At 45.1% G+C, this 15,169-nt stretch overlaps 1 protein-coding gene and 1 long non-coding RNA gene across 2 annotated transcripts in view; one reads left to right on the top strand and one right to left on the bottom strand.

Annotated features, from left to right (window-relative positions):
* LOC126943786 (uncharacterized) overlaps positions 1-14,476 on the bottom strand; it is a 31,333-nt gene extending 16,857 nt beyond the window's left edge. The window contains exon 1 of the long non-coding RNA XR_007721850.1: positions 14,215-14,476. This is a non-coding gene — a long non-coding RNA (uncharacterized LOC126943786). The remainder of the gene's footprint in view (positions 1-14,214) is intronic.
* An 88-nt stretch (positions 14,477-14,564) lies between these two features.
* The window catches only part of FA2H (fatty acid 2-hydroxylase), a 64,046-nt gene continuing 63,441 nt past the window's right edge, over positions 14,565-15,169 (top strand). Inside the window, exon 1 of the mRNA XM_050772778.1 lies at positions 14,565-14,910. Within this exon, the coding sequence (XP_050628735.1) occupies positions 14,641-14,910 (270 nt within the window). The 5' untranslated portion in view covers positions 14,565-14,640. The remainder of the gene's footprint in view (positions 14,911-15,169) is intronic.

Raw genomic sequence — 15,169 nt, 5'->3', positions numbered from 1 at the left:
GGAGGCCGAGACGGGTGGATCACGAGGTCAGGAGATCGAGACCATCCTGGCGAACACCGTGAAACCCCGTCTCTACTAAAAAATACAAAAAAAAACTAGCCAGGCGAGGTGGCGGGCGCCTGTAGTCCCAGCTACTTGGGAGGCTGAGGCAGGAGAATGGCGTAAACCTGGGAGGCGGAGCTTGCAGTGAGCTGAGATCCGGCCACTGCACTCCAGCCCGGGCTACAGAGCGAGACTCCGCCTCAAAAAAAAAAAAAAAAAAAAAAAAAAAAAAAAAAACACAAAAAAAAAAACAAAAAAAGTCAGGAAACAACAGGTGCTGGAGAGGATGTGGAGAAATAGGAACACTTTTACACTGTTGGTGGGATTGTAAACTAGTTCAACCATTATGGAAAACAGTATGGCGATTCCTCAAGGATGTAGAACTAGATGTACCATATGACCCAGCCATCCCATTACTGGGTATATACCCAAAGGATTATAAATCATGCTGCTATAAAGACACATGCACACGTATGTTTATTGCAGCACTATTCACAATAGCAAAGACTTGGAATCAACCCAAATGTCCATCAGTGACAGATTGGATTAAGAAAATGTGGCACATATACACCATGGAATACTATGCAGCCATAAAAAAGGATGAGTTTGAGTCCTTTGTAGGGACTTGGATGCAGCTGGAATCCATCATTCTTAGCAAACTATCACAAGAACAGAAAACCAAACACCACATGTTCTCACTCATAGGTGGGAACTGAACATGAGATCACTTGGACTCAGGAAGGGGAACATCACACACCGGGGCCTATCATGGGGAGGGGGGAGGGGGGAGGGATTGCATTGGGAGTTATACCTGATGTAAATGACGAGTCGATGGGTGCAGCACAGCAACATGGCACAAGTATACATATGTAACAAACCTGCACGTTATGCACATGTACCCTACAACTTAAAGTATAATAATAATAAATAAATTAAAAAAAAAAAAGAAAACACTCTTTGCTGAATGAAATCACATGAGGTCTATGGTCCTCATAGATCTATGGTAACGTTAAGGATCTACAGCTGATGGTTGGGGTGAACACGAGCGTCATCTCAGAGGTAGAATTGACACACATGGGTGGTGGATTGGTTTGGGGAAGGTGGGAGAGGAGAAATAAAAGAGGATTCTGTGGTTCCTTGCTGAGTATCTAAAGTTCTACAATGCAGAAATAGAAAAGCTCGTTTTTAGGAAGAAGATAATGGGTTTGGATGCGCCAGGTTGAGCTTGGGATATGGTTGTCATACGGTGATCAGAAATACCTCTCTGGAGCTTGAAAGAGGGTCAGAGAGGGAGCTAGGGACGTATACTTCAACAACTGGAGATGGTTGTTGAGGTAGAGGAAGTGTATACTGTCACCAAGGGGAAGAATACAGGCAGAAGAGTGGAGTGTCGCGGGCGACCTTGGGAAATATCTCCTCTTTAGAGGAAGGAAAAAGAAAATATGCTAGTGATGAAAAGAAGAAGGTGCCATCAAAGCCTGGCAACAATTTAGGGCAGTGAGAATCAGGATCCACAAGGAAGTTGTATGTTGTATTCAACAACCTAAGAGCAATGACAGCCCAGATAATTAAGATGCCGTTGAATATACTCCCATTAACACATTGGGACCAGAGCTGGTCAAAGCAAGAAGTGAAAATATAGCAGCCCCCAACTCTCTGCATGGACCCGAGACTCTGTAGCTCTGGCCTCGCTTGCTGTCTTCCATGTGGTCTGGGGGTGGGAGTGGTAACAGGGGGAAGAAGGCGCTAGGGTTGTATAGTAGTGTTTGGCTGTGCAGATGGGACTGCCATTTGGCAGACAGGGAGCAACACTCCAACCCCACACACCATAGTATGTCCCAGTGAGTAGATGTCACAAAAGATGGGATGTGGGCCCTGACTCCCCAAGCAGAGACTCTGAGATTGTTGGAGTAATATATACCCATCTCCAGTCCTCCCTTTTCTTTTTCTTTTTCTTTTTTTTTTTTGATATGGTGTCTCACTCTGTTGCCCAGGCTGGAGTGCAGTGGCATGATCTCGGCTCATTGCAACCTTGGCCTCCCAGGTTGAAGCGATTCTACTGCCTCAGCCTCCCAGGTAGCTAGGATTACAGGTGTGCACCACCACACCTGGCTAATTTTTGTATTTTTAGTAAAGATGGGTGTTTTACCGTGTTGGCCAGGCTGGTCTCGAACTCCTGACTTCAAGTGATCCACCTGCCTCAGCCTCCCAAAGTGCTAGAATTACAGGCTTGAGCCACCACCCCTGGCCCAGCCTTCCCTTTTCTAACAGTCATCTGAGCACTCACTTCCCAGGAGCCTTTTCTATTAATTTCACTAAACCCTCTCTTTTTAAATATGTGTATATTCCCTCTGCCTCTCTGCACCATGGCAGTTTAGATAATTTTTTGGAGTGAGTTGCTTTACAAATGCCCTCCAGCTTCACATTTTCTTTTCCTCAATCTGGGGCATATAAATGATGTCTTCCCTTTCCTTTATGTTCCCAGCTTAAGACAGAGAGAGCAGACATTTGAAAAAGATGGAGGGAGTAAATAAGTGAAACTACTCTGCACTGTGGTTATAGCTAGCCTAGAGCACTAGGGAGTTTCTCAATAACTCCAATCAGTGCCTATCTTACCTGTCTAAATGCACCTCACCCAGCAGATTTGTTCAAAAGTTATTCCATCCAATGCAGGTCCACAGGCAACAAGACCAAATAATGATGCAGAACTCCAAGGCAAGTTATTGTTAACTGGCCCTTTGCCATGATTGCTATATCTGAATGGCCAATCACTGATATCTAGATATACTTGTGGTCTGGTTTGGCTGTGTCCCCATCCAAATCTCACCCTGAATGGTATCTCATAATTCCCATGTGTCGTGGGAGGGACCTGGTGGGAGATAACTGAACCATGGGGCGGTTTTCCCCATACTGTTCTCGTGGTAGTGAATCAGTCTCGCAAGATCTGATGGCTTTACAAAGGGAAACCCCTTTTGCTTGGCTCTCGTTTCTCTCTTGCTGCCGCCATGTAAAAAGTACCTTTCACCTTCCACCATGATTCTGAGGCCTCGCCAGTCACATGGAACTGTGAGTCCATTAAATCTCTTTTTCTTTGTAAATTACCCTGTCTTGGGTATGTCTTTTTTTTTTTTTTTTCTTTTTTTTTTTTTTTTTTTTGAGACAGAGTCTCACTCTGTTGCCCAGGCTGGAGTACAGTGGCATGATCTTGGCTCACTGCAACCTCTGCCTATGAGGTTCAAGGGATTCTCCTGCCTCAACCTCCCAAGTAGCTGGGATTACAGGCACCTGCTACCACATCTGGCTAATTTTTGTATTTTTAGTAGAGATTGGGTTTCACCGTATTGGCCAGGCTGGTCTGGAACTCCTGACCTCAAGTGATCCACCTGCCTAGGCCTCCCAATGTGCGGGGATTACAGGCATGAGCCACCGCACCCAGCCGTATGTCTTTATCACCGGTGTGAAAATGGACTAATATAACTTATGAGCAGCTGGCCTCTGCCAGACGCACCAACACTGGGCACTGGGTGACAAGCTGGCATTGAGGGAGAGCTCAGGCCTTGGACCCTTCCTCTCCCTCCCTGATACCAGGATAGCTGAACCTGTCCGTAACCATAATCATGACCTTAACCATAACAACACCACCAACTTCCAATCTACACTTGCACGAGGCCAGGCAGCTCACAGAAATCTTTCTTCTGTGCTATCTCATTTGAGTTTCCTGACAGCCTTTGCCTCAGCCAGGACAAAAGTTTTTGATCCTTATTTTATACGGAAAGATACTGAATATTCATAGCAGCACTGTTCATAAGAGCCTAAGGTAAAAACAACCCAAAAGTCAATCACCCGATGAATGGTTAAACAAAATGGGTCATATCCATAGAATGGAACACTATTCGGCCATGAAAAGGAATGAAGTACTGACACCTGCTGCCACATGGATGAACTTCTAAAACACTGTGCTAAGTAAAAGAAGTCAGCTAAAAGTCGCATGTTGTATGATTCCTTTTATATGAAATATCCAGAATAGGCCAATCCATGAAGACAGAGAACAGATGAGTAGTTGCCAGGAGCTGGGAGAAGAACAGGATGGAGAAGGACTGCCAGTGGATTTGGGTTTCCTTTTGGGGTGGTGAAAATATTTGGAGATGATAATTGCACAGCACTGTAAATGTACTAATGCCCTTGAATTGTATGTATCAAAATAGTTAAAATCAGGAATTTTATGTTATATGAACTTTAATGCAAGTTTTTGGTTGTTGTTTTTGAGGCAAGGTCTGGCTCTGTTGTTCAGGCTGGAGTGCAGTGGTATGGTCTCGGCTCACTGCAACCTCCACCTTACAGACTCCAGCAATCCTCCTACCTCAGCCTCCTGAGTAGCTGGAACTACAAGCGTATACCACCAGGCTCAGCTAACTTTTGTAGAGACAGGCCTTCGCTATGTTGCCCAGGCGGGTCTTGAATTACTGGACTCAAGCAATCCACCTGCCTCGGCCTCCCAAAGTGCTGGGATTACAGGCGTGAGCCACCACACCGAGTTCAGGTACACACATTCTATGATGTTCATATAATGATGAAATAGCCTAATGATGCATTGCTTAAACTGTATGTACACCTGTCATTAAGTGACACATGACTGTACACATTTGATTTCTGTGAAACTGATACCTCAGAGCCGTGTAGAAAAGAGTGGTCTTTTCAACAAGTGTTGCTGAATAGACTGGATATATACATGGAAAAAAATACTAGTCTTGATCCATATCTTAGACCATACTAAAAAAATCAATCCCAAGTTGAGTTTAGATCTAAATATGAAAAGTGAAACAATAAAGCTTCCAGAAGAAAATAATATATAGAAGAATAGATTTATAATTTGGGGGTAGTCAAATATTTCTTAAACAAGACACGAAAAGCCATAATCAGAAAATAAAAGACTGATAAACTACTTTAAATTTTAAAGGCCAGGCGCAGTGCCTTTCGCCTGTAATCCTAGCACTTTGGGAGGCTGAGGTGGGCGGATCACCTGAGATCAGGAATTCAAGACCAGCCTGACCAACATGGTGAAACCCCGTCTCTATTAAAAATACAAAAAATTAACCGGGCGTGGTGACACATGCGTATAATCCCAGCTACTTGGGAGGCTGAAGCAGGAGAATCGCTTGAACCCGGGAGGCGGAGGTTGTGGTGAGCCGAGATCGCGCCATTGCACTCCAGCCTGGGCAACAAGAGCAAAAACTGTCTCGAAAAAAAAAAAAAAAAAAAAAAAAAAGTGTTCTTCAGCTGGGCGCGGTGGCTCATGCCTATAATCCCAGCACTTTGGGAGGTCAAGATGGGCGGATCACCTGAGGTCAGGAGTTCAAGACCAGCTTGGCCAAACATGGCAAAACCCTGTCTCTGCAAAAATACAAAAATTAGCTGGGTGTGGTGACTGGTGCCTGTAATCCCAGCTACTTGGGAGGCTGAAGCAGGAAAATCACTTGAACCCAGGAGGCGGAGGTTGCAGTGAGTCTAGATCATGCCATTGCACTCCAACCTGGATGACAGAGCAAGACTCCATCTCAAAAAAAAAAAAAAAAAAAAAAAAAAAGTGGGGGGGGCCGGGCGCGGTGGCTCACGCCTGTAATCCCAGCACTTTGGAAGGCCGAGGCGGGTGGGTTATGAAGTCGGGAGTTCGAGACCAGCCTGGCCAACAAGGTGAAACCCCGTCTCTACTAAAAACACAAAAAATTAGCTGGTCATGGTGGTGTGCACCTGTAATCCCAGATACTCAGGAGGCTGAGGCAGGAGAATCGCTTGAACCAGGGAGGCGGAGGTTGCAGTGAGCCGAGATCGTGCCATTGCACTCCAGCCTGGGTGACAGAGCAAGACTCCATCTCAAAAAAAAATTTTTTTTGATAGAAAAATGGACAATGGGGATAACCAATTAAATACAAGTATTCAGTCCCAGTCACTGAGGATACGCACATTTAAATCACAATGAGATACCAATATTTACCCACAAGGATGGCTAAAAAATTGTTTTAAGGCTAATAAAACTGAGTGTGGCAAGGATGTGGGAAAATTGGAACTCTCATATACTGCTGATGGGAATATAATTTGATATATTACCTACTCAAGTTGAACACAGACAAGTTCTCTCCTGGGTATCTACCTAACAGAAATGCATTCAAATTAAAAAAAAAAATGTACAAGCATATTTATAGCATCACTTAATAGCCCCAAGCTGTAAAGAACCCAAAAGTCCATTAATAATAGAATAGATAAATTAAGTGTGGCATGTTCATATACTGGAATACTATACAGATATAAGAATGTACAAATTACTACTATACCAAACAACATAAACGGATCTCACAAACCTAAGAATAAGTGAAAGAAGGTAGTTAAACAGAATATACACTGTATGGTCCTATTTATATAAAATTCTAAAGCAGACAAAATTCATGTATGAGGTTGGAAATCAACATGGTGGTTTTCTCTGGGAAAGAGGCAGTAACTGTGGAAAGGCTTGAGGGAGACTTCTGTGAGGCTGTTAGTGTTCTATTTCCTGAGAAGTGTATGCTCACTTTGTGAAAATTCATTGAGCTGTACACTTATGATTTGTGTACTTTTCTCTATGGATGTCATACATCAACAAAAAGCTTATTTAAAAAGAAATTATTGGCCAGGCACGATGGCTCATGCCTGTAATCCCAACACTTTGGGAGGCCGAGGCAGGTGGATCACGAAGTCAGGAGTTCAAGACCAGCCTGGCCAACATGGTGAAACCCCGTCTCTGCTAAAAATACAAAAATGAGCTGGGCGTGGTGGCATGTGCCTGTAATCCCAGCTACTCGCAGGCTAAGGCACAGAATTGCTTAAGCCCAGGAGGCGGATGTTGCAATGAGTCGTGATCGCACCACTGCACTCCAGCCTGGGTGACAGAGTGAGACTCCACCTCAAAAAAAAAAAAAAAGAAATTATTTATAATAGAAAAACAATATAGGGTACTTAGGAATTCATTTAACATATGTGTGAAAGTTCTATATGCAGAAACCTTAACCTTTATGGAATTAAATTACATATGGCCTGGATGAATAAGTGGAGATATAGCTCAGGTACATAAATAGGAAGTCTCTGTATTGCGAACTTTTATTTTGAGACAGAATCTTACTCTGTCACCCAGGCTGGAGTGCAGTGGCATGATCATAGCTCACTGCAGCCTCGACTTCTCAGGCTCAAGCGATCTTCCTGCCTCAGCCTCCTGAGTAGCTGGGACCACAGGTGCATCACCATCACACCCAACTAATTTTTTCTTTTTTGTAGAGATGGGGTCTTGCATGTTGCCCAGGCTGGTCTTGAACTCCTGGGCTCAAGCGATCCTCCTGCCTCGGCCTCCCAAAGTGCTGATATTACAGGTGTGAGTCACCGAGCCTGGCCTCAAATATGTTAATCCTCTCCAAATTAATCTATGGATTCAATGCAATTGTTTTCACAATCCCAATAGGCTTATTCATGGACATTGACAAAATGATTCTAAAGTTTATATGAAAAAAAAGAAAAATCTGAGCCTAAACAAAGAGTCTTAAAGAAGAACAGGGTGTGTGTATCAGCCTTATCAGATACCAAGACTTATTACTAAAGCTACAATAATGAAGACAATGTTGTATTAGCAAAGGGAGAGATAAATCGGACCTTTAGAAGGATATAGAAGAAAAAGGATATAGAAGATGCCCCACTTGTACACTAAAAAGGCCAAATTTTATCGTATGTAAGTTATCTCAATTAAAGAACAAAATGACCTCATATGTTTGGGTCTCTTTCTCCTTTTTGTTCCATTGATCTATTTGTTGCTTCTTATGCAAGTACTACACTATCTTGAATATGTAGCTTTATACCAAGGCTTGAAGTCAGGAAGTGTAAGTCCCACAAATTTGTTCTTCTTTCTCAAGATTGCTTTCAATATTCTGGGTCCTTTACATTTCCATAAAAATTTTAAAAGCAAGTTAAAGTTCTCAACAACAACAACAACAACTATTGGGCTAGCACGATGGCCCACGCCTGTAAATCCCAGCACTTTGGGAGGCCAAGGCGAGCGGATTACCTGAGGTCAGGAGTTCGAGATCAGCCTGGCCAACATAGTGAAACCCCGCCTCTACTAAACATACGAAAATTAGCCAGGTGTGGTGGCGTGTGCCTGTCATCCCAGCTACTTGGGAGGCTGAGGCAGGAGAATCACTTGAACCGCTGGAGACAGAGGTTGCAATGAGCTCAGATTGCACCACTGCACTCCAGCCTGGGTGACAGAGTAAGACTCTGTCTCAAAAAACAAACAAACAAACAAACAAACAAAAAACCCCACAAAACTAGTGGCTAGTGGGATTATGATTGGAATTGCGTTGAATCATTAGATCAGTTGGAAGATAATTGAGATCTTAATATTGACTTATGCAATATATGAACTTGGAATTTGGTATATCTATGAATTCCATTTGTTAAGATATTCTTTCATTTCTCTCAGCAGCATTTTTGTAGTTTTCACTTAGAGGTTTTAGATAATTTTTGTCAAATTTATCCTTGCATACTTTATGGATTTTGACACTATGATAAATGAAATTCTAAAATATTATTTTCCAATTGTTTGTTGCTAGTAATTAAAATATGACTGATTTTTGTATTTTGACCTTGGATCCTATGGACTTGCTAAATTTACTCATTAGTTCTAGTTGTTTTGCAAATTGGTTGAGATTTTCTATGTAAACAATCATGGCCTCTGCAAGTAGAAAGTTTTCCTCCTTCATTTCTTCTTTTTATGGCTTTCATTTTTTTTGTTTGCCTTACATCACTGTCTAGCATTGCTAATGTTGAATATAAGTGATAAGACTGGCCATCCTTGCCTTGTTCCTAATATTAGGGCTAGAGATTTTCATGCGTCTTTCATGGAGATGTAAAATAGTATATCCACCTAGAAGTTAATTTACATTCTCTTGCAAATTTGAACTCTTGCGTACTCTAGGATGTACTCCTAGGTACATGGGCTATAGAAAGTCTTGCCCATAGGTACAAGAAATTTCACAATAGAAAAAATAAAGAAACAATTAAAATTCCTTTGAAGAGGAAAAGGGAAATGAATAAATTAATATAGTGGAATATGACACAGCAGTGAAAACTGGTGTGGTGGCATATGCCTGTCATCCCAGCTACTCAGGAGGCTGAGGCAGAAGAATTGGTTGAATCCAGGAGACAGAGGTTGAAACGAGCTCAGATTGCACCTCTGCACTCTAGCCTGGGTGACACAGTAAGACTCTGTCTCAAAAAAAAAAAAAAAAAAAAAAAAAAAAAAAGTGACCTTCAACACTGGATGGAGTTTTGGATTAATCTTAATATAAAATTGAATAAAGCATGCAAGGCCACATGAAGCTAAACAGAGTATCACATGATTTTCATAAAACTCAAAAACAAGCTGATCTAAATAATACATTCCATAGGCACACACATAGGTGTGCTAAAAATATTAAAAATATAAAGCAGACTGGGCACAGTGGCTCACGCCTGTAATCCTAGCACTTTGGGAGGCCGAGGTGAACATATCACCTGAGGTCAGGAGTTCAAGACCAGCCTGGCCTACATGGTAAAACCCCATCTCTACAAAAATACAAAAATTAGCTGGGCGTGATGGCAGACGCCAGTAATCCCAGTTACTTGGGAGGCTGAGGTATGAGAATCACTTGAAGGCAGAGGTTGCCGTGAGCCAAGATCATAGCACTGCACTGCAGCCTGGGGACAGAACTCGACTCTGTGTCAAAGGAAAGATGAGCATTAACATCAGGGCAGAGGTTACCTCTTTGTATGTAACCAATAGGCAAAGAGGTGAAAGGTTTAGGGTACAGTAGTAGGTACAAGTTTTTGGTAATGTCCTAGCTCTTGAGTTAGGAGGGAGATTCAATGAGTTAATGAAACTTTTTGCTTTAAAAATTACATATATGTTTTTGTTTGCATAAAAATATCTTAAAGATTAATTAAAAATAGCCAACTAGTTTTTAGCATGCCATACACACCATTCCTGTTGTTTTCCCCTGCAATACTCTGGAGATTATTCTAAATTAGTACACATAGATCTACCTCATTTTTTCTAATGGCTACATAGTATTTCACTGTCTGAATATACCATAATTTATTTAATCAGTCCTCCCTAATGATGAACATTTGATCATTTCTGTCTATAAATGAGGTTGCCATTAATGTTACTGTTCTTGCATCTTGGTATAGTATATCTATAAGATCAAATCTCTAGAAGTGGAATAACTAGGGCAAGAAGTGTGAGTGTTACAATTCTGAACAGATGACCCAATCGTTTGTTCAACTTTAAACACTGGGAGTTTACGGCCATGGTGAGAAATCCAAATGGGAGTACCCTCAGATATTGTCAGCGAGAAGTACCTGAGCACACCTGTGACTGTGTGCTTGGCTGCTTTGGCACGTGCAGGGGATTTGGAGCAGAGTAGGTGTGGGAGTTGGGTAAGGGTGACTACTTATGCGTTCAACGCTTGAGAAAAGCAACAACTCTGGTGATGTAAGGCCTCTAGGCCTGATGGGCAGGTGCTCCATAGACCCACAGATAGCAGAACTCTTGCCTACTCCCTGAGGGTCAGTCCAAAGAGAAGGGAGAGGGGAGAGGGGCGGCTCTTCTGACCTGGGGGCCCCTGAGGCATCAGGGCCAGGCTTCCCATACTTAAACTGACCCAGCACAGATGCCTGGCCCCAGAAGGGGTGATCCTTAAAATATCTTTCCTGAAAGAGACAAAAGCCAGCTAGATGAGTTAGCCTCTGTACCAGGAGCATTTGATTACAAATCATGAGTTCAACTGGGATCCCCTGTGGCTGGGCAAGTAAAACTGTGCGGCTTTTCCCTTTTTGTTTTCTGTTTAAGAGACGGAGCTCACTCTGTTGCCCAGGCTGGAGTGCAGTGGTGCAGTCATAGGATACTGCAGCCTCAAACTCCTGGACTCAAGAGATCCTCTGGCCTCGGCTTCCCCAGTAGCTGGGACGATAGTCCCACGTCACTACAACTGGCTAATTTTAAAAAGTATTCATTTATCTAATTATTTTTGAGATGGAGCCTCGCTCTGTCACTCAGGATGGAGTGCAGTGGTGCAAACTCCACTCACTGCAACATCTGCCACCTGGGTTCAAGCGATTCTGCAGCCTCAGTCTCCCAAGTAGCTGGGACTACAGGGTCATGCCACTGCGCCTGACTAATTTTCTTGTATTTTTAGTAGAGATGGGGTTCCACCATGTTGGCCAGGCTGGTCTCAAACTCCTGACCTCAGGGGATCTGCCTGCCTTGGCCACCCAAACTGCTAGGATTACAGGTATGAGCCACTGCGCCTGGCCTCAATTTTTTCTTTTTTTTTTTTTGAGACGGAGTTTCGCTCTTGTTTCCCAGGCTGGAGTGCAATGGCACAATCTCGGCTCACTGCAACCTCCACCTTCCGGGTTCAAATGATTCTCTTGCCTCAGCCTTCCTGAGTAGCTGAGATTACAGGCATGTGCCACCACGCCCAGCTAATTTTGTATTTTTAGTAGAGAAGGGGTTTCTCCATGTTGGTCAGGCTGGTCTCAAACTCCCAACCTCAGGTGATCCACCCACCTCAGCCTCCCAAAGTGCTGGGACTATAGGCATGAGCCACCGTGCCTGGCCTGGCCTCAATTTTTATATATATATATTTTTTTTTGTAGAGACAAGGTATTGCTTTGTTGCCCAGGCTGGTCTTGAACTCCTGGGCTCAAGTGATCCTCCTGCCTTGGCCTCCCAAAGTGTTGGGATTACAAACATGAGTCACCATGTCCAGCCAAGGTTTCCTGTTCTAAACAAAACTGTGATGAACAAACTCAGTCCTCCTTTCCATACAGCATCACCCCCAGCCTTTACTCCTGTGGGCCCCTACTTCCCCTTCTGTAATGGAGACAGTGTTCTCTGTTCTCCCCTCGGGTCCTTCCCCAGGGCCCAGGATTAGAGTGAGGGAGTGAGGCACTAGCCCTGAGTGCAAAATTTACAGGCACGCCAAAAAACAAACAAACAAAAAAACAATAACCAAGATAAATAATATTTTAATGCAGTATTTTAAAACTTCAAAATTAATGCAAAAAAATCCACGATGGACAAAATATCAAAATTTTAAATAAAAACAGGAGCTAACCCTGCACTTTCACATCCATGTCTCATGAATCCCTGGCCCTGGTTCCAATAAAACCTTATTTACAAAAACAGGTGGCCAATGCCACGCCCCCCAACCCCACCCCTCACCCTGTCATTTGCCAATATGATTTTTTAAAACATTCTTAAATATTTTGTGTTGGGGTAAAATATACATAATATAAATTTACCACTTCAACCATTTTCAGTGTACAGTTCAGAGACATTAACAACATTCACATTGTGAAACAAAAATTTTTTTTTTCTTTTTTTTTTTTTGAGACAGAGTTTCACTTTGTTGCCAGGCTGGAGTGTAGTGGGGCGATCTCAGTTCACGGCAACCTCCGACTCCCGGGTTCAAGCGATTCCCCTGCCTCAGCCTCCCAAGTAACTATGACTACAGATGCATGCCTCCATGCTCAGCTGATTTTTGTAGTTTTAGTAGAGACAGGGGTTCACCAAGTTGACCAGGATGGTCTCGATCTCTTGTCCTCGTGATTCACCCACCTCAGCCTCCCAAAGTGCTGGGATTACAGGTGTGAGCCACCATGTCCGGCTAACAATATAATTTTTAAATATTACATTCAGGTTTTAGATATAGTAATGACTGAGTTCTGGGGTGCCCCATTAAATTTTGCCCTTGAATATTATTAAAAAGTCAAGAAACAGTAGATGTTTGCATGGATGCAATGGAAGGGGGATGCGTATACATTGCTGGAGGGAATGTAAATTAGTACAACCTGTTTGGAAAACAGTATAGAGATTCCTTAACAAACTAAAAGTACACTTTGGGCCTTGGCGCGGTGGCTCACGCCTGTGATCCCAGCATTCTGGGAGGCTGAGATGGGCGGATCACTTGAGGTCAGGATTTCGAGACCAGCCTGGCCAACATGGTGAAACCCCGTCTCTACTAAAACTACAAAAAAAGTAGCCGGGCGTGGTGGCACGCGCCTATAGTCCCAGCTACTCTGGAGGCTGAGGCAGAAGAATCGTTTGAACCCGGCAGGCGGAGGTAGCAGTGAGCTGAGATCGTGCCACTGCACTCCAGCCTGGACAACAGAGTGAGACTCTGTCTCAAAAACAAACAAACAAACAAACAGTACACTATGGGAGGCCATGGCAGGCAAATCGCTTGAGTCCAGGAGTTTGAGACCATCCTGGGCAGTATGGTGAAACCTTGTCTCTATAAAAAAATACAAAAATTAACCAGGTGTAGTGGTGCATGCCTGTAGTCCCAGCTACTTGGGAGGCTGGGGTAAGAGGATTGCTTGAGCCAGGGAGGTCGAGGCTGCAGTGAACCAAGACTGTGCCACTACTCTCCAGCCTGGGTGATAGAGTGAGACCTTGTCACAAAAGGTAGGAAGGAAGGAAGGAAGGAAGGGAGGGAGGGAGGGAGGGAGGGAAGGAAAGTAGATTTACCATACGGTCCAGCAATCCCACCACTGAGTATCTACCCAAAGGAAAAGAGAGTCATTATATGAAAAAGACACTTGCATACGAATGTTTGTTTTTTGCAGCCAATTCACAATTGAAAAGATATGGAACCAACTTAAATAACCATGAACCAATGAGTGGATAAAGAAAATGTAGTTGATATACACCATGGACTACTACTCAGCCATTAAAAGGAACGAAATGATGTCTTTTGCAGCAACTTGCATGGAGCTGGAGGCCATTATTCTAAGTGTAGTGACTCAGGAATGGAAAACCAAACACTGTATGTTCTCACTCATAAGTAGGAACTAAGCTATGAGGACGCAAAGGCATACAGAGTGATATAATGGACCCTAGGGAGAATGGAAGGGGGTGTGAGACAAAAACAACAACAACAGCTACACATTGGGTATAATGTACACTACTCGGGGGACAGGTGGACTAAAATCTCAGGATTCACAACTATACAATTCCTCCACGTAACCAAAAACCACTGGTAACCCAAAAGCTACTGACATTTTAAAAATGTTAAAAACAAAACAAGCATTTGCACCTGAGGCGAGCACCTCATTCCTCTCGCTCTCTCGGGCACCTCCTGGAGCCAGAGGGTCTCACGTGGCCAGCTCCTCCCTGGAAGCGGTTGAAGTTATTCCAGCGGCGATCAGGCCACCGAAGACGTCCGCCCAGACAACCACCCGCGACGGGGAGACTCGCTCCGCCTGTGTCCGCCCGCCGTCCTCCCGCGCGGGACACACCTGGCGGGCGCGCCTTTCCCTGCCGGGGGCCACCTGGCGCGCAGCTCCCGGCGCCGGGCCCGCCCCTCGCGGCTCTGCCGGGGGCTCCCTGCCGGCCAATGGGAGCGCGGCATGCAAATGAGCAGGTGCGGTGGCGGCCCGCCCGGAACGGCCCCGGGGCTCCCGGGATGTTAGAGGCGCTCAGGGCGGCAGCAGAGCAGACGCCGGGCTGCGCGCTGGGAGTTGCGGTCTCCGGCCATGGCCCCCGCTCCGCCCCCCGCCGCCTCCTTCTCGCCCTCCGAGGTCCAGCGGCGCCTGGCGGCCGGCGCATGCTGGGTCCGCCGCGGGGCCCGCCTCTACGACCTCTCCAGCTTCGTGCGGCACCACCCGGGGGGCGAGCAGCTGCTGCGGGCCAGGGCGGGCCAGGACATCAGCGCCGACCTGGACGGGCCGCCGCACAAGCATTCGGCCAACGCGCGCCGCTGGTTGGAGCAGTACTACGTGGGAGAGCTGCGCGGGGAGCAGCAGGTACAGCCGGGCCGGGGCCCCCCACCCCAACCCAGGCCTCCCTCAGCCTTCCACTCCCGGGCGAGCCCCGTTCACCTGCCCTCTAGGAGGACCCAAGGTGCCAGCCTCTGCCTCCGTTCCCTCGCTTCCTCTCTCTTCTTTCCAGGCAACAGGTCATTGTCGTCTCCCCCAACCCCTCCTTCCTCTCTCCAGGAACTTGCTGTTCCCTTCCACCCTTACCGCCTGGCCCGCCTCCGTGCCAGCTCTCCCACTTCCCCAA

Source organism: Macaca thibetana, chromosome 20, assembly GCF_024542745.1.
Source record: "Macaca thibetana thibetana isolate TM-01 chromosome 20, ASM2454274v1, whole genome shotgun sequence".
Taxonomy (NCBI): Eukaryota; Metazoa; Chordata; class Mammalia; order Primates; family Cercopithecidae; genus Macaca; species Macaca thibetana.
The sequence above is the reverse complement of the archived record's forward strand: the minus strand, read 5'-3'. Positions and strand labels throughout refer to the sequence as shown.